The sequence below is a fragment of the Mandrillus leucophaeus genome, unplaced genomic scaffold, assembly GCF_000951045.1.
Source record: "Mandrillus leucophaeus isolate KB7577 unplaced genomic scaffold, Mleu.le_1.0 Scaffold36, whole genome shotgun sequence".
Taxonomy (NCBI): Eukaryota; Metazoa; Chordata; class Mammalia; order Primates; family Cercopithecidae; genus Mandrillus; species Mandrillus leucophaeus.
Window position 1 is genome coordinate 4,439,729 of NW_012103809.1, and position 23,815 is coordinate 4,463,543.

At 37.4% G+C, this 23,815-nt stretch overlaps 1 protein-coding gene across 1 annotated transcript in view; it reads left to right on the top strand.

The window, feature by feature from the left end:
* Positions 1–23,815, top strand: part of SYCP2L (synaptonemal complex protein 2-like) — a 101,801-nt gene that overhangs the window by 55,190 nt on the left and 22,796 nt on the right. Inside the window, exons 21-25 of the mRNA XM_011989693.1 lie at positions 2,406–2,535; positions 8,528–8,598; positions 8,754–8,823; positions 21,318–21,419; positions 22,336–22,442. Of these exons, the coding sequence (XP_011845083.1) occupies positions 2,406–2,535; positions 8,528–8,598; positions 8,754–8,823; positions 21,318–21,419; positions 22,336–22,442 (480 nt within the window). The remainder of the gene's footprint in view (positions 1–2,405; positions 2,536–8,527; positions 8,599–8,753; positions 8,824–21,317; positions 21,420–22,335; positions 22,443–23,815) is intronic.

The following is a 23,815-nucleotide window of genomic DNA, read 5'->3' on the forward strand; positions in this document are numbered from 1 at the left end:
CCGCCTCTCAGGTTCAAGTGATTCTCCTGCCTCAGCCTCCTGAGCAGCTGGGATTACAGGCCCCTGCCACCATGCCCAGCTAATGTTTGTATTTTTAGTAGAGACAGGGTTTTGCCATGTTGGCCAGGCTGGTTTCAAACTCCTGACCTTAAGTGATCCACCTGCCTTGGCTTCCCAAAGTGCTGGGATTATAGGCATGAGCCACCGCGCCTGGCCACGGTTTCAAAAATCTATAAATTTAAGCTGTGCCTCTGGCAAGAAATCTATGTTGATTTTTAGTGAGGGCATTGCTGATTTTCTACAAATACTGGTATTCAAAATTATACTTCTCTCTTGTATAAGATAATAATTTACAGCACAGGTCAGCACATTTTTTCTGTAAAGGGCCAGATAGTAAATACTTGAGGCTTTCTGAACCATGCAATCTCTGTGGCAACTACTCACCTCAGCCTTTGTAGCCAGAAAACAGCCAGAGACAGAATGGAAACACATGGGTATGCTGTGTTCTAATAAAACTTTGTTTGCAAGAACAGCAACAGACTAGAGTTTGCCAACCCCTGATGTAGAGCAGTGGTTCTCAAACAGCAGTGGCCATCACAATGACCAGGATGGCTTGCTAAAACATAGATTGCTGGGTCCTGTCCCTAGAGTTTTGAATTGAATAGATGGGACTTGAGAATTTGCGTTTCCATCAAGTTTCCAGATACTGCTCATGCCCCAATGTAGACCACACTTTGAGACCACACTTAGAGTTATCTACTGAAATATGACTTCATGTTCTTCCAATTCAGGGATCTTATGATCTTAGCATTTATTTTTTTGTGGCTATTGTTTATTAGATGTGTCTTTGAAAAATTAAAAAGAGAAGCTCAATAGCATTTATACCAAACTTTGAATGGAAAGCAAAAGGAGAAATTTCCTATTCAGTAAAAATGCAAGTGAGCTGAGATCCGGCCACTGCACTCCAGCCTGGGCGACAGAGCGAGACTCTGTCTCAAAAAAAAAAAAAAAAAAAAATTCATGATACTCCAAAGCCTAATGCAGAGACAGGCTTGCATAAACAAAAAAAAAAAAAAAAAAAAAAAATGCAGTCAGAATTTTATTTACTGAAGTAAAATCTCACTTAACCAGAGTACCTCAAGAAGGAAGGATTTAGTTAATGTAATTTTCCTGCTAATTAAAATTTAAATCTAGTGTCCCCTTACACTAATTCTAATTGTTAGATATTTTATTTCTTAGTGTCCCCTTACACTAATTCTAATTGTTAGATATTTTATTCCTTAGTAAGCTGAGTAAAGGAAATATAATTGAATCATTGATCATTTAGGATTTTCACTAGGATCATTAGGCAGATCAGTTCTCATGCTGTAATACAATAGAGGCAGGTAGAGCAGGCATGTTTCAATGAGTAGACACTTGGCTTTGACCCTAGGACTTTAGACAGGCACATTCCCTCTGTTTCTGTCTTGTGCACTCTGTCTCTCTCTTAACTAAATCTCTGAAATAAGCTTGCTTTATTCTCCTTCCCCTTTGGTTTTTATTAATGTATTTAATAAAAGTACTATTATTTGAAAATGTCTTTAAGGTAATTTTAAATTAATAAAAATAGTAATGTTGTAGTTCCTAAGGAAAACATTTCTATCTCAATGTATACATTGAAAATAGTTCAGAGAGTCAAGGTTTGAATCTATTGTCCATTTGAGTGGAGCAGTACTTTAATGCAGAGCAATTAGAAGATAACTGGAAATTGGCTGGGTGCGGTGGCTGTAATCCCATCACTTTGGGAGGCAGAGGCGGGCAGATCACCTGAGGTCAGGAGTTTGAGGCCAGCCTGGCCAACATGGCGAAACCCCATCTCTACTAAAAATACAAAAAAATTAGCTGGGTGTGGTGGCGCATGCCTGTAATTCCAGCTACTCACAAGGCTGAGGCACGAGAATTGCTTGAACTCAGTAGGTGGAGGTTGCAGTGAGTTGAGATCACGCTACTGCACTCTAGCCCGGGTGGCAGAGTGACTCCATCTTAAACAAAAAAAGATAACTGGAAATTGGAAATTTAAGAATCTATAAGATCCTTTTCAACTGTGAAAACCAGAGTCTAGGATCAGGTGCCAGCCTCTCTCTTTTTACCTAACAGAATTTATGATTTCCAAGGATTCATGAGATTTTCATTTCTATATCTCCTGAAAGAATAAATGATCTAGTTCAGATTCAGTACCATGGCATTAAGCTAGTATCCACCCCTCAACTAAAAACACACAGAAATTCTGAATAGAATTAGCATTTATTTTCAAGTGGAGTAAATCTAATACTTAAGCTTCTTAAAGTAATATTGAAAATGTCTTAGAATATTTTGATAACTTGTTTTGAATTGTTATGAATGTTAACACTTTAACTATATTTTAGGCTAAGCTTCTGTCACCATCACAGAAAGACATACCCAATCAAAATAACACCGTATCTCCAGAGACTTCTGAAAAAAAATTCCAAGATAGTTTTGCTTTTTTGACTCCTGAAGATTCTGCCCAGAAAACAGGTATATGATTTTCTGTTGACTTACATAGAAAAAAATTTGTATTCGGGAAAGGAAATTTGAAGTAAACAAAACATTTTCATTTTAATATATATTAAAGAAAATATGAAGATAACATTGTTCTTTACCTTAATGTCTCTTATTAGAAAATAACAGAGGATATGATGTTTTAATTTTGCTTTGCCATTTGAGATCAGCTTGTGCCCAAGAATTGCTGATCTCTTCTTTTTTTAAAGAAGCAAGACATCTCAAATTATGACCTGTAGCAGGGGTTGGTAAACATTTTTTGTAAGGTTCCAATAGTAATTATTTTTTGCTTTTTGATCCATATGGTTTCTTTTTCTTGTCTTTTTTTTTTTTTTTTTTTGACATGGAGTCTTGCTCTGTCGCCCAGGCTGGAGTGCAATGGTGTGATCCTAGCTCACTGCAACGTCCGCCTCCCAGGTTCAAGCAATTCTCCTGCCTCAGCCTCCCATACCCAGCTAATTTTTGTATTTTTAGTTGAGATGGAGTTTTGCCATGTTGGCCAGTCCATTCTGGAACTCCTGACCTCAAGTGATCTGCCCACCTTGCCCTCCCAAAGTGCTGGGATTACAGGCATGAGCCACCACAGCTGGCCTTGATCCATATGGTTTCTGTTGTAACTATTCAACTGTGCGGTTGTTGCACAAAATTGGCCGTGGATAAGATGTAAGCCAATGGGCTAGCTGTCTTTCCATAAAACTTTATTTATAAAATGAGGTAGCAGACTGGATTTGGCTTGGGGGCCAGAGTTTGCCCACCCTTAACCTATAGGCTTTTTCTTAACCCTCAATGTATTTTATTTTCGCTGTCTCCTTTTTTAAGTTTGTTAAGAATATGATTTTGTTTGTTAATAACAATATTAATATTGTTTATTATTCTGCAGTTCAGTACATTGCCAGGCATACAATGATATTTAGTAAGTACTTCAATAACAATCTGTTAGTGTAGCTGCCACTGGAAGAAAATAAATAGGGAAAATAAAAAAAAAGAGAGGAAAATGTAACATTCAAGAATAGAAGGGGTCAGGTGCAGTGGCTCCCTCCTGTAATCCCAGCACTTTGGGAGGCTAAGGCAGGTGGATCACCTGAGGTCAGGAGTTCGAGACCAGCCTGACCAATATGGTAAATCTCATCTCTACTGAAAATACAAAAATTAGCCAGATGTGGTGGCAGGCACCTGTAGTCCTAGCTGCTTGGGAGGCTGAGAGGAGAATTGCTTGAACTGGGTGGTGGAGGTTGCAGTGAGCTGAGATTGTGCCACTGCACTCCAGCCTGGGTGACAGAGTGAGACTCTATCTCACAAAGAAAAAAAAAAAAAAAGAAAAACAGAATAAAGGAAAGGAAGAGAGCAAGAGAGGGAAGAAAGGAACAAAGTTACTACCAAAAAGTAACAATCAACAAGATGGCAATACTAAGTTCTTACCTACCAATAATTACTTTAAATGGATTAAATTCTCCAATCGAAAGACACAGAGTGATTGAATGGATAGAAAAAAAGGAGATTCAGCAATATGCTGTTTACAGGGGACTCACTTTACCTTAAGGACAGGTATAAACTGAAAGTGAAGGGTTGGAAAAAGATATTCCATGCAAATGGCAATCAAAAGAGAGCAGGGATGTGGCTACACCTACATCAGGCAAAATAGACTTTCTGTCAAAATTTGTCACAAGAGACAAAGACTAGATGATGATAAAAGGGTTAATTCATCAACAGGAAATAGCAATTGTAAATATATATATGAACCCAACATTACAGCACCTAAATATATAAAGCAAATATTAACAGAACTGAAGAGAGAAATAGCAATACAATAACAGAGTTCTTTAATTTCCCCACCTTCAACAGTCCATAGATTATCCAAATAGAAAATCAGTAAGAAAACAGTGGACTTGAATAATACAGTAGACCAGATGAATCTAACTAACATATACAGAACATTCCATCTCACAGTGGAACACATACTCTTCTGCAGTGCACAGTGCACATGGGACATTCTACAGAATTGATCATATGTTGGGCCACAAAATACATCTTAACAAATTTGAAAAGACTGAAATAATCTTAGAGATCTTTTCTGATCACAGCAGTATGAAACTAGAAATAATAACAGGAGGAAGATTGGAAAATTCAAAATACATGGAAATTAAACAACACACTCCTGAATAACCAATGGATCAAAGAAATTAAAAGGGAAATTTAAAAATCTTGAGATAAATGAAAATGGAAACATACCAAAATTTACGGGATGCAGCAAGAGCAGTGTTAAAAGGTAAGTTTATAGCAATAAATACCTACATTAAGAAAAAAGAAAAATCTCAAATAACTTCACCCCTCAAGAAACTGAAAAAAGAAGAAACTAAACCCAAAGTCAGCTTAACGAAGAAAATAACAAATATTAAAGCATAAATAAATGAAATAGATACTAGAAAAGACAATAGAAACGATCAATGAAACTAAGAATTTGTATTTGGAAAGAGTGAAATTGACAGACCTTTAGCTAGAGAAAAAGAGAAAGGACTCAAAAGAAAAAAACATTATATATGAAAAAGGAGACATTACAACGGATACCGCAGAACTACAAAGGATCATAAGCAATTACAACAAACAAATTATACACCAACAAATTGGATAACCTAAAAGAAATGGATGAATTTCTAGAAACGTGACCTACCAAGACTGAATATGAAGAAATAGAAAAGCTGAAGAGACCCAGAATGAGTAAAGGGATCAAATCAGTAATCAAACCTCCCAACAGAGAGTAGCCCAGGGCCAGACGGTGTCATTGGTGAACTCTACCAAGTATTTAAAGAAAAATTAACACTAATCCTTTTCAAAGTCTTCTGAAAAACTGAGGTGGAGAGAACACTTCCAAACCCATTTTATGAGGCCATCTTTACCCTCTTGTCAAAGCCAGAAAAGAATGCTACAAGAAAAGAAAATTACAGACCAATGTCCCTGATGAACATATATGTAAAAACCTTTGAAAATACTAACAAAACTTACTAAATAGCACATTAAAAGGACTATATACCATGATAAAGTAGGATTTATCCCTGAGATTCAAGGAAGGTTCCACATACACAAATCAATAAATATGATAAACCACATTAACAGAATGAAGGTTAAATTCCTAGAATCATCTCAATAGATGCAAAAAAGCATTTGACAAAATTTAACATCCTTTCGTAATAACTCTCAATAAATTAGGTACATATGGAATGTACCTCAATATATGACAAGCCTATAGCCAGCATTCCACTCACTGGTGAAAAGCTGAAAGCTTTTCCTCTGAGATCAGGAATAAGACAAAGGTGCCTACTCTTGCCACTTCTGTTTAACATAGTACTGGAAGTCCTACCCAGTTCTATCCAGGCAAGGAAAAGAAATAAAAGACATCAAAATTAGAAGATGTTAAATTGTTTTTGTTTAAAGATGACATGATTTTACATATATCAAACCCTAAAGGCTTTACCAAAAAACTGTTAGAACTAATAAATGAATTCAGTAAAATTGCAGGATACAAAATCAACATACACAAATCAGTTGTGGAGTTTGCTTCTGGGTTTCAACAAAACGACAACAAAACAAAAATGAGTTGCATTTCTAGACACTAACAATAAACTAAGAAAGAAATCAAGAAAATCTCGGCCAGGTGTGGTGGCTCACGCCTGTAATCCCAGTACTTTGGGACGCTGAGGCAGGCAGATCATGAGATCAGGAGATCAAGACCATCCCAGCTAACACAGTGAAACCCCATCTCTACTAAAAATACAAAAAATTAGCCGAGTGTGGTGGCACACTGTTGTAGTCCCAGCTACTCAGGAGGCTGAGGCAGGAGAATCGCTTGAACCCGGGAGGCACAGGTTGCAGTGAGCTGAGATCATGCCACGGCACCTCAGCCTGGGTGACACAGTGAGACTCCATCTCAAAAAAAAGAAAAAAGAAAAAATCTCACTTATAATAGCTTACAAAAAACACAAAAATAACCAAGGAGATGAAAGATCATAATCTGAAAACTATAAGACATTGATGAAATTAATTGAAGACATAAATGGAAGAATATCCTATGCACATGGATTGGAAGAATTAATATTGTTAAAATGTCCCCATTATCCAAAGCAATACACAGATTCAATTCAATTGCTATCAAATTTCTACTGGCATTTTTCACAGAAATAGAAAAAACTATCCTAAAATTTATATGGAACCACAAAAGACCCTAAATAACCAAAGCAATGTTGAGAAAGAGGAATACAGCTGGAGGCATCACACTTTTTTATTTCAAAGTGTATTTAAAAACTATAGTAATCAAAACAGTATAGTACTGCCATAGAGACAGGCACATAAGGCCAAGATAACATTATCAGCCCAGACATAAACCTATACATATATATAGCCACTTAATTTATGAAAAGGGCACCAAGAATACACCATGTGGAAAGGAAAGCCTCTTCAATAAATGTGTTGGGAAAACTGGTTATCCACATACTAAACAATGAAATTGGACCCCTCTCTTACACCATATACAAAAATCAACTCAAAATAGATTAAGACTTTAAGATCTAAAACTGTACAACTACTAGACAAAAATAGGGAAACAGCTCTTTGACATTGGTCTCAGCAATGATTTTTTGCATACAACCCTAATAGCACAATAAACTTTTGGGACTATGTCATACTAAAAATCTTGTGCACAGCAAAGAAAGCAATCAATCAAATGGGAAGACAGCCTAAAGAATGGGAGAAAATATTTGCAAATCATATATCTGATAATAGGTTAGGGGTTAATATTCAAAATAACTTCCACAACTCAAAAGCAAGAAAACACATAACCTAATTAAAAATGGGTAAAGAAGCTGGATAGACATTTTTCCAGAAAAGATGCGCAAATAGCTAATGGTGGGTATATGTACTCAACATCACTGATCATTAGAGAAATGCAAATCAAAACCATAATGTGATATCTCACACCTGTCCAGATAGCTATTATCAAAAACACAAGAGATAACAAGTGTTGGCAACGGTATGGAGAGAAGGGAACAATTGTACGTTGTTGGTGGGAATGTAAATTGATGCAACCATTGTGGAAAACAGTATGGAGTTTTCTCAAAAAAATTAGAATTGTATAGAATCCTTCAATCCCACTTCCATGTATATATACAAAGGAGATAAAATCAGCATCTTGAAGAGATATCTGCACTTCCATGTTTATTGCAGCATTATTCACAATAGCCAGGATGTGGAATCAGCCTAAGTATCAGTCAGTGGATGAGTGAATATAGAAAATGGGGTATATATAAACAATGGAATACTATTCAGCCTTAAGAAGGAAATCAGGCCATATGCAACAACATGGATAAACCTGGAGGTCATTATGTTAAGTGAAATAAGCTAGTCACTAAAGGACAAATACTATATAATCTCACATATACATGGAATGTAAAAAAGTCAAACCCATAGAAACAGAGTAGAACAGTGGTTGCCAGGTGCTAGGAGGTGGGGGGAAAGAGGAGATGGTCCTCGAAGGATATAAACTTTCAGGCATAACATGAACAAGTTCTGGGATCTACAGCACAGGCAGTGATGGATGTGTTCATTGATTTGAAAGTGATCATCATTACACCATGTATATGTATATCAAATCATCAAAAAAGAGTAAGAGGCAATAAGGGAGGGGATTCTAAGGGAGAGAAGAGAAGAATCACAAGATAGAGGTGGAAGAATCCCTGCCCATGTTATTGGAGGCCAGATGGGTGCCGATCTAGTTGAAGTAACTGGCTGTTAATCTTACCTACAGATGTACAAACCTAATAAGAATTCATGTCCCGAAAGATACAGTCAGTAGATTTTTGTTTCACTTAGAACTGTGTCCCTTTTTTTGATGATGAGATTTAATATCTAGAATGATAGTGAATTCTTATTGCTTTGTTACTTGGCACGTATTCACTTGAAACTTCTCTCTAATGCTCAGAGCTTCAAGGTCCTCACTCGCTGAGCAAGCTCTCTTCCTTGGAGCACCCAGATGAAGAAAACATATCTAAGGTACTATTTAATTGTTGGTTATTCATCTGATTTTCCAGAATTAATGTCATATTTGCATAACACATTGGCTATTCCTTTTGACGGGGTAATATAACACCACCTGTTTCCTGCTTTGCCAGAAAGGACATATATTTGTGGTCTGTTTTGTTTTTAAGATTGTGAACCAAGAATCGCTAATGGAAAGTACTAGCTTGAAACATAAGCTGCAAAACTTGGAAGACAGAGGTGAGAGAATAGTTCTTTTTTTTTTTTTTTTTTTTTTTTTTGGCAGAATAAAATGAAATTAATCTGATCTTGGCAGACTGGGCTGTTACTCAGATTGCAGATCAAGTCACTTTGCACAGTGACTTTTGCCAGGCCGTGGAGGGAGGAGTGTGAGCTGCTTACTAGTTCTAAATGTTCATGAAGGTTAGGAGGAAAAATGGGGGGCTCCATTCAGGAACCAGGACCTCTTGTGCCAAGGAAGGTATAGCCTGGGACCTGAATCCCACCAGCCAGTCACACCTTCTCTCCAGCCTCAGAGCAGGGCACAGTGCGGGTACTTTCCTAAGGATCTCATCCAGAGCTTATTTCATTCTCAAGCATGTAGTTGCAGTTTATAAGAAATGTTCTAAAACATTGTGTGGTGAAATTATTAAAACGTCTGAGTTCATTTACTCATGTTAAGAGTGGTATCAAGATTCCCAGCCTGGTCCACAATGATGTATATAATACAATGTAATGATATAATACTTTTCTACTGTTTATGATGTTTCTTGACTGCATTTTTTCTCTACTTTTAAAAATTACATATAGAAAGGATTCAACTGGTTATAAATATGTGTAGGATATTTAGAAAATTAATGCAACAAATACCTGCAAGCCATCATCCAGTTTTAGAAATATAACATTACTATTGCTTTCAAAATCCTGGTATGCTTTACCTGAAACCCATCCCACCCCCTCCCCTTAATTTTATGTCTGAATCTCTGCTTTTTTGTTCATTTGTGCGTTGGGGGAATTCCATACATTCAGAAGAGATAGATGTGTACAGTTTAAAGAATGACTATAAAGAGAACATCTGTGTAACCACAGCTCAAACTGGGAACTAGAAAATTGCCATTGGCTTACAATCCTTCCATACCAGATTATTACTTATTAATTTCTTTCACCCCTTATAGAGGTAATGACTTAGGACTTTTGTAAAAACCCTTCAGTTACTTCTCTTTATACTTTTGCTTTCTCCGTATATATCCCTAAATAATATACAGTTTAGTTTTATCTGATTTTAAATGTAAACAAATGACATTATACTGTATATATTATATATGGCTTCTTTTGCTCAGTCATTTGTGAGATCCATTCATGCTAATATGTGTAAGTGAAGTATATTTCTTTAGCATTCAGTTACATGAAAATACCACATTTAAAAATCCATTCCAGCGCTGTGGGATATTTGGATTTTTGCAGTTTGGGTTGTTAGAAATAATGCCACTATGAAGAATCATGCACATTTCTCCTGACACACATGTTAAAAATCTTGTCTAGGTACATTTTTAGGAGTATAATTGCTGGGTTACAGAATATGCCTACCTTTAACAATTTTACATATGCCAAACTTTCTCAAAGTGACTGTATCTGTTACTTTTCCACTGGCTGTGTATGAGAGCCCTGTTGCTTCACATCCTCACCAACACTTGGTATTTTAAATTTCTGATGTGTGTGTGTGTGGACACTGAAGTTTTAATTCAAATATCCCTGATTGAAGTTTAGCATAGTTTTATGTGTTTATTAGCCATTTTAATTTCCTCTTTTGTGTAGTGTCTAACATGTCTTGCCTAGTTGTCTATAGAATTATCTTCTTATATTGATTCCTAGGAATTCTTTGTAATACATTCTGGACAGTCGTCCTTGATTATGTGGCTTGTAAATGTCTTCTTCCACTGTGTGGTCTGTACTTCTCTCTCTGTATAATGTGTTTAAGATTGCTTTTTTAATAAACCAAAACTTTTAATTTTAATAAATTCTATTTCATCAATCTTTTCTCTGTGGTTAGTCATATGAAATTCTTACCAAAAACATATGATCATATATTATTTCCTATATTACTATATTTAATGCTATTCATTTCTCTCTAAGTACTGCTTTAGGTGAATCTCACACATTATAATATATAATATTTGTCATTATTTATTTTAAAATATTATTTTTTAATTTTTTAATTTTTTATTTTATTTTATTTTGAGATGGAGTCTCGCTCTGTCACCCAGGCTGGAGTGCAGTGGCGTGATCTTGGCTCATTGCAACCTCCATCTCCCGGGTTCAAGCAATTCTCCTGCTTCAGCCTCCCGAGTAGCTGGGATTACAGGCATGTGCCACCATGACTGACTAATTTTGTATTTTTAATAGAGGCGGGGTTTCGCCATGTTGGCCGGGCTGGTCTTGAACTCCTGACCTCAGGTAATGTGCCTGCCTTGGACTCCCAAAGTGCTGAGATTTCAGGCATGAGCCACCATGCCCAGCCTAAAATATTATTATTTTTTTATTTCTTTATTGACCCAGATGTTGCTTAGAAATATATTTGTTAATTCTTAGTGGTATAGGAGTTCTTAGCTATCTTTTGGTTGTTGTTTTCTAGTTTGATTACATTGTGACTAGGGAACATAGTCTGTATGATTATGCCTTTTGAAATTTTGAGATGTACTTCACGGCTTAGTATATGCCAATTTTTAAAAATATTAATTTGTGGTTAAAAGAGTATATTTCACAATCGTTGGGTACAGTGTCTCTCTATATATGTATATTCATTAGGTTACTTTTCTTAACTATGTTCTTCAAATCTTATATTCTTACTATTTTTTAAGTAGTCTACTTATTATATCAAGTGCTGAGAGAAGTGGATTAAAACCTTTCATTGTGATTGCAGATTTGCCAGTTTTTTCTTCTGGTTCTGTTCAATTTTTGCTTCCTACAAATCTTTTTTCTAAAGAATAAGTCTTTAGGCCAGGCGTGGTGGCTCATACCTGTAATCCCAGCACTTTGGGAGGCTGAGGCGGGTGGATCACTTGAGGTCAGGAGTTCAAGACCAGCCTGACCAACATGATGAAACCCTGTCTCTACTAAAAATACAAAAATTAGCTAGGTGTGGTGGTGCATGCCTGTAATCCCAGCTACTCGTGAGGCTGAGGCGAGAGAATCACTTGAACCCAGGAGGTGGAGGTTGCGGTCAGCCAAGGTCGTGCCATGGCACTCCAGTCTGGGCGACAGAGTGAGACTCCATCTCAAAAAAACAAACAAACAAGAAAAGAATAAGTCTTTAGATAAAAGTAAAATAGTTACCTTATTATGTATTTACCTTATGGCATATTAAAACTCTTATCATTATGAAGTGATGACCCCTATATCTGGTCATGTTTTTGCCTTAAAGTCTGTTTATTTTGTTTAGAATTTGCATGGTATAATTTCTAAAAGTCGTCTTATGATTGACGTATGTGTATGTGTTTCCTAATGTTATATATTGTTATATATATAACTTGTAAACAGCCTGTAGTTGGACTTCCTTGCCCCTCATTTCATAGTATGTCTTTTAACTGGAGTATTTAGTCCATTTATATTTCATGTACTTCCCCGCATATTCGGATTATATCTACTAATTTGTTTTGTACTTTCTGTGTGCCCCAACCATTTTGTTTTCTTTTTCTCATTCTTTTCGTTTTGCATAAGTATTTTTATTGTATTTTTACCTCTACTCATTTGTAGTTATATACTCTCTTTCTTTTTTCATTTACTGATTAACTTAGAAACCATAACGTATAAATTTCTAAGTCTAAATTTAATTTAGTGTTAATCTAGTATGACTTTTACATAATGTGTAAATTTCTAAGCCTAAATTTAATTTACTGTTACTTTTTCTCGAGAGTATATAGATCTAAGATCCTTGAATTCCATTGGCCTACCCCAACCACATAATGTGTTGGTGTTCTTTATTTTAAAACTTGAGGTTGAATTTTTGCTTTATGAAAATGCCCATTCAACCCTTATTCTTGAATTTTGCTGGGTGAAGAATACCATGTTGGCAAAACTTTTTCTATTATACATCAAATAAATTATTCAGTTGTTTTTTGTTTTCTATTCTTCCTGATGAAAATTTAGCTGTCAATCTACCAGTCACTCTTCAAAGGTAATTTGTCCTTTTTTTTCCTTCCTTCTGAATATATGTAAGATTTTTTCCATTTATCCTTGGTAATATTCCACTTATTAAAATTTGTCTAAGTAAGTCTAAATACGTCTAGGTAAGAAAAAACGTTTTTGTTTATGTTCTTTGGCATTTGTAGGGAATCTGGAATATCACATGTCTTTCATCAGTTCTGGAAAATTCTCAGTCATTATCTCCTTAAGTATTGCTTTTGGCTCATTCTTCTTTCTCCTGCTTGAACTCCAACTAGATTCTACATCTTTTAGCCACTCCTACATATTTTCTATTCCTTCACTTTATTTGCATGCTGGATAATTTCATCTGTTTTTCACAACTACCTGTTCACCAGTATCTAATACTGGACCTATCATTGAATGTTTATTATATTTTTTTATTTCTACAAGTTGTTTGGTCCTTTCTAGAGCTGCTAGGTCCTTTTGTGTAGTTCCTATTCCCTGAAGACTTTTTTTTAAAATTTTTTTTTTGAGATGGAGTCTCGCTCTGTCACCCAGGCTGGAGTGCAGTGGCGCGATCTCAGCTCACTGCAAGCTCCGCCTCCTGGGTTCACGCCATTCTCCTGCCTCAGCCTCCCGAGTAGCTGGAACTACAGGCGCCCACCACCTCACCTGCCCAGCTAATTGTTTGTAGTTTTCGTAGAGACGAGGTTTCACCATGTTAGCCAGGATGGTCTCGATCTCCTGACCTCGTGATCTGCCCACCTCAGCCTCCCAACGTGCTGGGATTACAGGTGTAAGCCACTGCGCCTGGCCTCCCTGAAGATATTTTTAAGCTTGTTTTTCTTTGTTTAAATAGAATAGTTAATCTTCTTCCCTCTTTTTCAGAGTTGACTTTAGTTGTTCAAGGGACTTTTTATTTTTTTCATATAAATTTAGACTAAGTTGATCAAGTTACTTAAGTTCACTGGAATTTTGATAGAAATTGCATTAAATATATAAGTTAACTTGAAGAGAAGTGACATCTTTAAAATATTAAACTATCCCACACAAGCGTATGAAATGTCTGTCTATTGGTCTGTGTCATTGTCTGCGTCCTTTATTGAGTTTTAAAGTTTTCTCTATGAAGGGCTGATGTATTTTGGGGTAATTCTTAGATATTTATGATTTTTTTACTATTGTTTTAAAATTTGTTATTGCTAAAGTAGAGTGATACTGTTGATTTTTATAAAATAACCCTGTATCTGGCAACCTTGCTGAACTCTTATTAAGTCAAATAATTTATCTGTTGATTCTCTTAGTTGTCCTGAGTAGCTGATTCTATTACTTGCAAAAAATGATAGATTCTTTCTCCCCTTCTGATACTTACATCCCTTATTTTTCGTTCTTCATATCATTGGCCAATATCTTTAGTATGTTTTAAACATAGCAGTGAAAATCTGCATCCTTGTCTTTTTTCTAATCTTGTAGCAAATGCATCTAAAGTTTCTCTGTTAAGTAAAATGTTTGTGGTAGATTTTTGGTATCGAATTTTTACCAGATTAAAGAAGTTCCTTTCTACTCATAATTTGCTGAGTTTTTAAAAAATCATAAATAAGTATTGAACTTTATGAAATGCATTTTTCTGCATCAACTAAGATAATCAAATGAATTTTCTCCTTTGGTTTCTTTTTTCCCTCCAGCTTTATTGAGGAATAATTGGCAAATAAAAATTGTATATATTTACGGTATGTAATGTGATATTTTGTTATGCATATGCATTGTGAAATGATTACCATAATCAAGCTAATTTACATATCCCCTCACATAGTTATCTTTGTGTGTGTGTATATGTGTGTGTTAATAATAAAGATCTACTCTCTCGGCCAGTTTCAAGTACATATACATTATTATTAGCTATAGTCACCATTGTATATCTCAGGTCTCTAGAACGTATTCATTTAATAACTGAAAGTTTATGCCCTTTGACCAGCGTCTCCCCATTTTCCCAACCCCTTGATTCCTGAAGGTAACCATCCTTCTATGCTAAGTGAAAGAAGCCAAACACAGACCAGGGCTGCATAATTTTACTCATATGTGGAATTTCAAAAAGTACAACTCATAGTAACAGACAATAGAAGGGTATGGTGGTCCTTTTGCTTATTAATATGACAAATTATATCAACAGGTATTATGTTGTTCAGCCATACTTGTGTTCCTGGGATAAACCTCATTTGTTCGTGGTATGTTTTAAAAAAGATACATTGTTGGACTTATTTAGTGAATACCTTATTAATGAACTTTACATCTACGTTCATGAGTGGAAGAAACCTGTACTTTTCTCCTACTGCTGTTATCAGGCATTGGAATCAGTGTCACACTAGCCTGTGGATGGAGGCTGGGCAGCTCCCTCTCTTGCTGGAAAAGTTTATATAAGATAAAAACTATTTTTTAAAAGTTTATAAAACCACCTGGGAATTTGGGGGATGGAAAAATGTTGTTATTTCAATTTCCTTAGTAGTCACTGATATACTCAAGTTCTCTGTTTCTTCTTGGGTCAGTTTTGGAATTATGTATTTTTCTAGGAATGTCTCAGCATCGTATTTTTTAGTGTGCTTCTTAATGTTTAATTTAATTTTAATCATTGTAGTTGTTTCCTTTATATTGTGTACATGCTTATTCGTATCTTTTACTCTTGATAAGTTTTACTAGAGGTCCATCTTTTAAAGAATTGGTCTTTTGGTTTGTTACTCTTCTCTGTTTTTATTTCTATTGTTTTATCTTCTGTTGTTATCTGCTTTTTAAAAATTTTTACTTCTTATATCTTTGCATTTATTCTGATGTTTGTTTTCCAGCTTTTGAGTTAAATACTCATTTGTTTTTAACCTTTCTGTTTTCTTGATAAATGCATTTAAGTTTTCTTAGAAATGCTTTGGCTCTATCACATTTTGATATTAGTGCTTTTTTTTTTTTTTTTGCCATCAATGCTTAGTAGTTCTTCCTTTTTATGTATTTTTAAAAACCCAGTTATTTAGTAAAATTTAATGTAGTTTCCAAGCATATGGGATACTTCCGTTACTTATTGCTAACTCTTTGCAACACGGTCAGAGAAACACAGTCTATACAATATCTTTCCTTTAGAATTTACTGGGGCTTACGTTAAGGCCTAATTGGACTTGCCGTATGGCTGAAAACAGTATCCAAACTTCATGAGTGTTCCTTATGCACTTATCTATTTCCCTTTGTTGTATATTATATGTTTTGAGGCAGTGCTACTAGGTGCATCAGGAAGTGACTCTTCATCTTCAATTTTTTTTTTCACCCTTGTGAATTGCTATCACATAAAGAGCTTTTACCTGGATTTTAAAAAGTCTGATCTGACAATCTCTTTTAATAGGAACAATTAATCCATTGTGCTTCCATTGATATATTTGGATTGAGTTTTCTTGTCTTTGTCCCACATTCTCATTCTTTCTGTCCTTGCCTTCATTTAGATTTATAATTTTTAATCATTTTCCCCCTTTTCCTAGTTTGGAAGTTTTCATCCCCTATTTCTAAAGTTAACCCTAGAAATTTTAACACACACACTTTTAAAAGCTTCAAGTTAATATTTTTACCATATTCCAAACAGAAGAAGGACCTTCAAACACTAACTTCAATCACATTTCTGAACATTTAGTTTCCAAACATATGGGTTATTTTAAAGGTATTTCATTACCTTTTGCTAACTTTTTGCAAGATGGTCAGAGAAACACAGTCTGTGCAATATTGTTTAGAATTTATTGGGGCTTATATTAAGGCCCAATTGGACTTGCCTTATGGTTGAAAACTGTATCCAAATTTCATGAGCATTCTGTGCTGTACTTATTCTTCTGACCATTTAGCTGCTTCTCTAGTTTTTCTAATTTGTAAAATGTTTTCTGTTGGTATTACTTCACTTAGTGTTTTATTAGATTTACACTCAGATTTAATCATTTTGCTCACAATTCCTTTTTGCATCTTTCCTCCTGGTATCACTGTCCTTTTGTTCTTTTTGCCTGAATTACTCTAAAAAATATTTTCAGCATTTTCATTACAGGATTGATGTTTCTTTTGGAAAACAGAGTCTAAGGTCCAACTGGTCTTTCCTTTTTGTAGTACGATCAGCAGGAGCCCTTCCCTTAACTCCCTCTCCTCCAGCACTCCAACAGAAGCTGGGAGAGAAGAAGAGACGTGTGTCAGAGGGACCCTCAGACAGGCTGGAGTACAGTGGCACAGTTTTGGGTCACTGCAGCCTTCGATTTCCCAGGCTCAAGCAATCCTCCCACCTCAGCGTCCCAAGTAGGTGGGACTACAGGTTCATGCCACCATGCCCAATGTATTTTTGTAATTTTTGTAGAGACAGGGATTTGACATGTTGGCCAGGCTGGTTTTGAACTCTTGGACTCAAGCAATCTGTCACCTCAGCCTCCCAAAGTGCTGGGATTACAGGCATGAGCCACATGCCCAGCCAGAGGATAATTTTTTTTTAAAATTTTGAATTTTGCCATCATCTACCTTCTTGGAAAGGTCTCCAGATTCAGGAAGGAGTCAAGAGGATAGCCCCTTCTTAGCTCAGTGCTCCATAAGTATTTGTCAAGGGAATGGAGTAAGAAAGTTAGAAAACCCAACATTTAAGGCTGGGCATGGTGGCTTATGCCTGTAATCCCAGAACTTTGGGAGGCCGAGGCAGGAAGATTGCTTGAGTCCAGGAGTTCAAGAGCAGCCTGGACGACATAGTGAGAGTCTGTCTCTACAAAAATTACAAAAATGTTAGCTAGGCATGGTGGCATGTCCCTGTGTTCCCAGCTACTCTGGAGGCTGACATCGGGGTGGTTGAGCTTGGGAGGATGAGGCTGTAGGGAGCTGTGATTGTGCCACTCTATTCCAGCCTGGGTGACAAAGCAAGATCCCATCTCAAATGAAACAAAAACCCCAACATTTAATAATGAAACTCTGCTTGATTCCATATTTAAGCATGTATATGTAGTCACAAATATTTATTATCAATTGAGTTATCCATTTTTTATTGTATTAATCTATACAAAAGATATTTAGTCCCCATCAGACTGGGTATTCAACAGTAAAAATAGTCTTTAAATTGTCATACTCTTAGCACTTAATAAACATCGGTAAACAAAGCACTTGCATTGGGAAAGCGTTGTAAAAACCACATGGAGGATCTTTCAGTAGATTCTGTTCTTGCTCAGTAAAGACTGTTGGCCTTTATCATTGTTTACCACAGGATGTCACTTCAGAGCAGGTTTCAAAAAATGCCTTAACTTAGGGGAACTTGGCTGTTAACCACAGGATTGGCTCTGGTCTGGCATTAAACATTGTTTTTAACAGAAGTTTTGCAAGTTGAAAAATACAACACAGATGCCAAACATACGTTCACTGAAACTTGTGCCCAGTCGGCCACCCAAGAGAAGTTCAGAAGCTTCTCAGATCGTACCTGTCTTCACTTTTCTTGGAAATGAAGAAAGCCGGGTTCTTGTGAGAGCAGGAGAACACCCTCTTTACAGCCACTAACACATACACACGGATTTCACGTTCTTTTAAGATGACTTGACTACGTTTGTGTTTATTTTTGAGGTGTTTTCTGTACGTAGTTTTAACTCTGTTATGAAAACATTGAAACATGACAGTGAAAAGCAGCATACGGTTACTGTGGAAACAAAACTGAGCCAAGGACATCACTTAGGACCTGCAGCCTCTCCTGATGAAGTGCTGGTTCTTGTGCAGGAGCCTGTGCTCCCTGGAGAGCCATGCCTTTGGTACAGGTAAAGAACTTCACCAGCACTGCCACTTCGAAGAAGGTTTCTAGAAGTCTAGCGATTTCTGTGTCTCTGAAGCCATCCATCTGGATGATCCCTTGTTAGTAGGTTCACAGATTCTGCGTAATTCATTCAGGGGGTGACCAGGTTATTTACATGACGTTCCTGGACTTCTCTCTTTGGTGGATGTAACTAGTGTCTGTGCTGACAGATGCCTTGCTTTGCCCCAGGTATGCTCGGTGGGCGGTGAAGGGGGGAGGATTGAAATTCAAGGCCAAGCTTTGGCTTATTGCTATAAATTTGCCACCAAGAAAAAAAAAAAAGAAGTTCCAGAAGGGGCAGAACAGGCAGTAAGGAAAAGAAATGTGGTGATTGCTGATCAGTGCCTAATTGAGGTAGGTGGAATCCTTTTTAGGTGGTTTCTTTTGGCCCTAACTGGGGTATAGACACCACAGAAGATGCAAGCAAAAAGAAAAGGATAGAGTTGTAATTGGTTCTTTTTTTGATTTTTAAAAATCTTTGCCCTTGAAATGATGGGATCCCCCCAGAAAATATCCATCCAAACCTTTCAAACAAATGGACACACCTAAGTCTAAATGCAATGGGAAGAAAAGAGGTACTAGCTCCTTTAAGATGCCTCTCACAAATAAGAGTATTTCTTAATGTGTGTCTTTTTTTTATTACAGAGAGGCTAGATACTGACTCTTTTCTAAGTTCTGCAGAATGGAAATGTGATCTCTAATGAATTTTTCAGTTTATGAAAGTACTATTATAGAATACTAATTAGGGTGTCCCATGAGGTCTGTCCTTAATAGTTATTACTAGTTACTATTATTACTGGTTTAGTCCTTTTTGCTTTGAGATAATCCTTTTTCTCTCTCAGTTGGTATTTCTTACCTCTCTTGTTTACCATTTTCTTTTTTTTCCAAATTCATATATTTATAGCTTCCTCCAAAAGATAGTTTTATCAGATCTTAAAGTGCTAAATGTATTAATTGCTATTTGTCTTAACGTGTTAAATGTACTAATTGCTATTTGTCTGTTAATACAGGCAGTTTCTTTTCCTTACTGCCTGTTCTGCCCCTTCTGGAACTTTTATTTTCTTGGTGGCAAATTTGTAGGAATAGCCCAAAGCCTGGCCACTATAGCAAATATATAGTGGCTATTTAGGTCTCTAAAGCTTGTGCTGTTTCTCTACCTCTACCCTCACCACTAGGAGAATTAGAATAACAGAATTGAAATAAACTCTTTATCTGTTGTATTGAGATCTCCATTGGGCATATCAGGTGTTTTATTTGTAGGAGCTTGGGTATTCTGCAGCATTCATCTATTCATTTATTGAACAAATGTTTATTGAGTGTCTACTATGTGCCAGACACTTCTGTCAGTGTCAGGGATATGGTAGTGAAGAAAACAAAATGCCTGCCCTCATTGGGCTTTACTCTCTAGTGTGGGAGACAGATGACGGACAAGTAAAACATGTAGTATGTTGTATGTGATAAAGGCTGATAAGAAAGTTAAGCTGGGAAGAGAGTGTGAAGAGTTGGGAGGCTACATTGAAAATTAAGGTTAGATGGATGGAGAAATCCTTGGTGCAGATCTATGGGGAAGTACTCTGGTCAGAAGGAGTCTCAAGTGCAAAGGCCTTGAGGTAAGACTGTGGCAGGGATGTTCGATGAACTACAAGGAGACCAGGATATCAGGAGCAGAGTGGAGGAAAGGTCACTTGCCTCTTTACCTCTCGCTATCTGCCGGCCGCATTGCCCTGCCTCTCGCACATAGTAACGTCCACATATTCATGGAATGAATTAGTGAAATTGAATTCCAGAACTTTCAGAGAGAAAAATCAACAGCAACTAGACAGGTGTGTGACAAAAGACAAGTCAGATGATGTCACAACTAAAGGTATGGTGGGGGAGAGAGAGTGGTTTAGGTGGGGAGGGATAGACTCGAGTGGGGTTTGAAATAAAGATGTCAATACTTGGAGACACAAGTTGGCCGCTTGAGAGAGCTCAGGCAAGAGAGAGATTTGGAAGTGACAATTGAAGGTGAAGGATTCAGGATTTCCTCCAGGGAGATGGTCTTGGGCAGGAACTCAGAAAGGGAGGGATTCATTCCATAGGCAGAACCTTGAGGATGGAGGAGAAGCGGGCAGCAAAGAAAAGGAGGAGTTGAGCATAACGCCAGGGCTCTGTGAACCATGGTGGTGCCATTGATAAGATTGGGAGGGCCCAGGTGAGGACCAGACATGTCTGGGATGAAAGTGAACATCAGCATAGAAAATATTTAGCGTTATGCTGAATTGAAATGGGAATCTATGTTCGAGTCTCTCAAAATCACTTGCGCTGTGAGGAGGCAAGATGGCCTCCTTTATGACGTAGCCTTCAGCATAGCGCCGATGTGCCAGTGTCACCAGCAGATGGCGCGCTCCAGGATGTGAGCTGAAGCACTTCCAAAGGCCCATCTGCCTGGTAACCTTGCTGTCTTGCTGTGTAGCTCAGAACCCTGGAAACGTTGCTTTTGATGTCGACCATTACTGCTTCACTTAGGAACGCTCTGCTTAGTGAGCGGTCTGTGCTAAGCAGAGGGTTCCTAAACGTAACTGAGCTCATCAGAGGGATGCCTGTTCCCATGTTCAGGTATCAGTAGACATCGTGCTTTGATACTTGGGCTGTGCCTAGTCAATGCACCGAGTAACTCATTAGCAACAGGCAGGGGACAAGTTTCAGATGCTACTTGTCAAAGTTAGATATTAACTGCCAAAAAATGAACAAGATAATTTTGAGTCAAAAGGAAATTTGCTCTGTTTGCCTTTAGACATACCAGAAGGTAGTTTTGCTAAGTCAAAACAATCAAGATTGGAAGAAGAGGTTGCTCCGGGATCCCCTTTCTCAATAACAGAAGAAAGAGAGTTGCCAGGTAACATCATGCACCCAGCCAGTGGTTCAAGTAGGAGTGGGATAAGTGGGTCAGCACAGGATGTACCAACATGAATTACAAGGGAGGTATAGTTTTAAGATCATAGTAGCTACAAAATCCTAAAAACTAAGCTTTGTGTGCTTTCGGAGACAAGTAAATTGTTGCACAAATTATAGATAAAAGCAAGTGCCACTATCCCCTAGCATTTTTATTTCTTCCTCTTAACTCTTCCTTCTGGCAATTTTCAGGGCCCAAGCGTTCCTAAAGTTGTAGGTCTCTGATACAGTTGATAGTTATTAACCAAATTTTTGTGTGTGAAATATCTATACCGATTAAGAAGAATGATATGACATGTCTGCATGTTTGAGGCTGCCCTTCTGGACAAATGGTACCACACATTTTGAAACAAAGGGCTCCAACACAACAGATTTGAAAGCATTGATTCCAGACAGCCTGGATTTGAATCCAGGAGCTGCTGGTATGAGCACACAAAACTTATGTGAGCTCCGTTAAACGGGAATCCTGACAGTACCTACTTCACACAATTTTTGTGAGACTTAAAAGAACTGATGCTTGCAAATCCCTCAGAACAGCACCAGACCCCTTGCAAGCAAGGGGCACCCAGGAGCAGTTACACCAGAGAAATACCCTAGCCATATGTCCTCCTCAGAACCTCTTACAACACCTTGGCCTGCTTCTTAGACAGAATGTCAGTTGCCGTGCTTTCAAGTGCTGGGAAGGTTTGGAAGAAATGAGCACTTGCCAGAGAACGAGGTCATGTCCGGGCAGTCAGCAGGGCTTCCATGGTTCGCATCTGTGCTTCCAAATAACTCATCCTCTGGGCAACTGATGAATTGAGCAAGTCTAGTTTGAACACTTTGTTAGTTTTATTCAATGTTTTATTTTTGTTTTCCAGAAGGAATTTCCACTTCATCCCTAGAAGTTGTGCCGGAGAACTTGAACGATTCTGCCATTCTCCCAACCTTTGAAAACTTGTCTAGAAAACTGGAAAGAAAATACGAGGTAATAGTCCACAAAACGTAAAAAACGAGAGTGTTATGAATCTGGAGGACATTATGCTAAGTGAAATAAGTCAGACAGTACTGCATGGTCTCACTTATATTGAAATCTAAAAATAGTTGAACTCAGAAACAGGGAGTAGAATGGTGGTTACCCCCGGGGTCAGGGTAGGGGAAATGGGAGATGTTGGATGGAGCATACAGACTTTCAGTTACAAGTTAGTAAGTTCTGGAGACCTAACATACAGCATAGGAGACCTAACCTATAACATAACATCACTATAGTTAGTGATAATGTACTGTGTACTTGAAATTTGCTGAGAGAGTGTATCTTAAGTATTCCTACCACCATCACCCCCAAGAAGGTAACTATGTGAAGTGATGAATATGTTAATTTGCTTGATTGTGGTAATCATTAAAAAAATTTTTTTTTTTTAAATAGAGACAAGGTCTCACTCTGTTGCTTAGGCTGGTCTCAAACACCTGGGCTCAAGTGATCCACCTGCCTCAGCCTCCCAAAGTGCTGAGATTACGGGTGTAAGCCACCAAGCTTGGCCTGTGGTAATCCTTTCATAACGTATATGTATATCTATCATGTGTATACTTTCAATACATAAAACTTTTGTTTTTCGTTTTTTAGAGACAGGATCTTGTTCTGTTGCCAAGGCTGGAGGGCAGCAGTGAAATCATAGTTCATTCTAACCTTGAACTCGTGGGCTCAAGTGATCCTCTCACCTAAGCCTCCCATGTAGCTGGGACTACAGGTGCATGCCAACACACCTGGCTAACTTTTAAAAATTTTTTGTAGAGATAGGGTCTTGCTATGTTGCCCAGTATGGTCTTACACTTCTGGCCTAAGATGATCCTCCTGCTTCAGCCTCCCAAACTGCTGAGATTACAGGTGTGAGCCACCGTACCTGGCCTGATTTTTATTTGTCAATTATACTTCAACAAAGCTGAAAAAGAAGAAAGAAGGAGAAGCTAGTTCATTATGAATTTAAAGTAACAACTTCATATTATTTATCAATGCTGTTGTTAGCCTTCATATGTGAAGGTGCTTCTAAGTGTTTGGGGAGGGGTATTTGTCTTAGCTGTGGTCACTGATTTCAGTCTTTCTGAATTGTGGTTTGTATTTATCAGACAGCTATTCCATTTTCATTTGCCCCAATGAGACCAAGTGGACCTATGTGTAAATCAGACTGATAGTTTGGTTTCATTGGTAGCATTTTCAGACAACTGAACTACCGGAAAGCAATGATTTGGTCACAGTGATAGACAAGGAGGAGGGGAAGGAGGGAACCAAGTGGACTAGAGGGGAGTCTGGGGCCAGGCACAGTGATTCATGCCTATGGATCCCAGCACTTTGGGAGGCCAAGA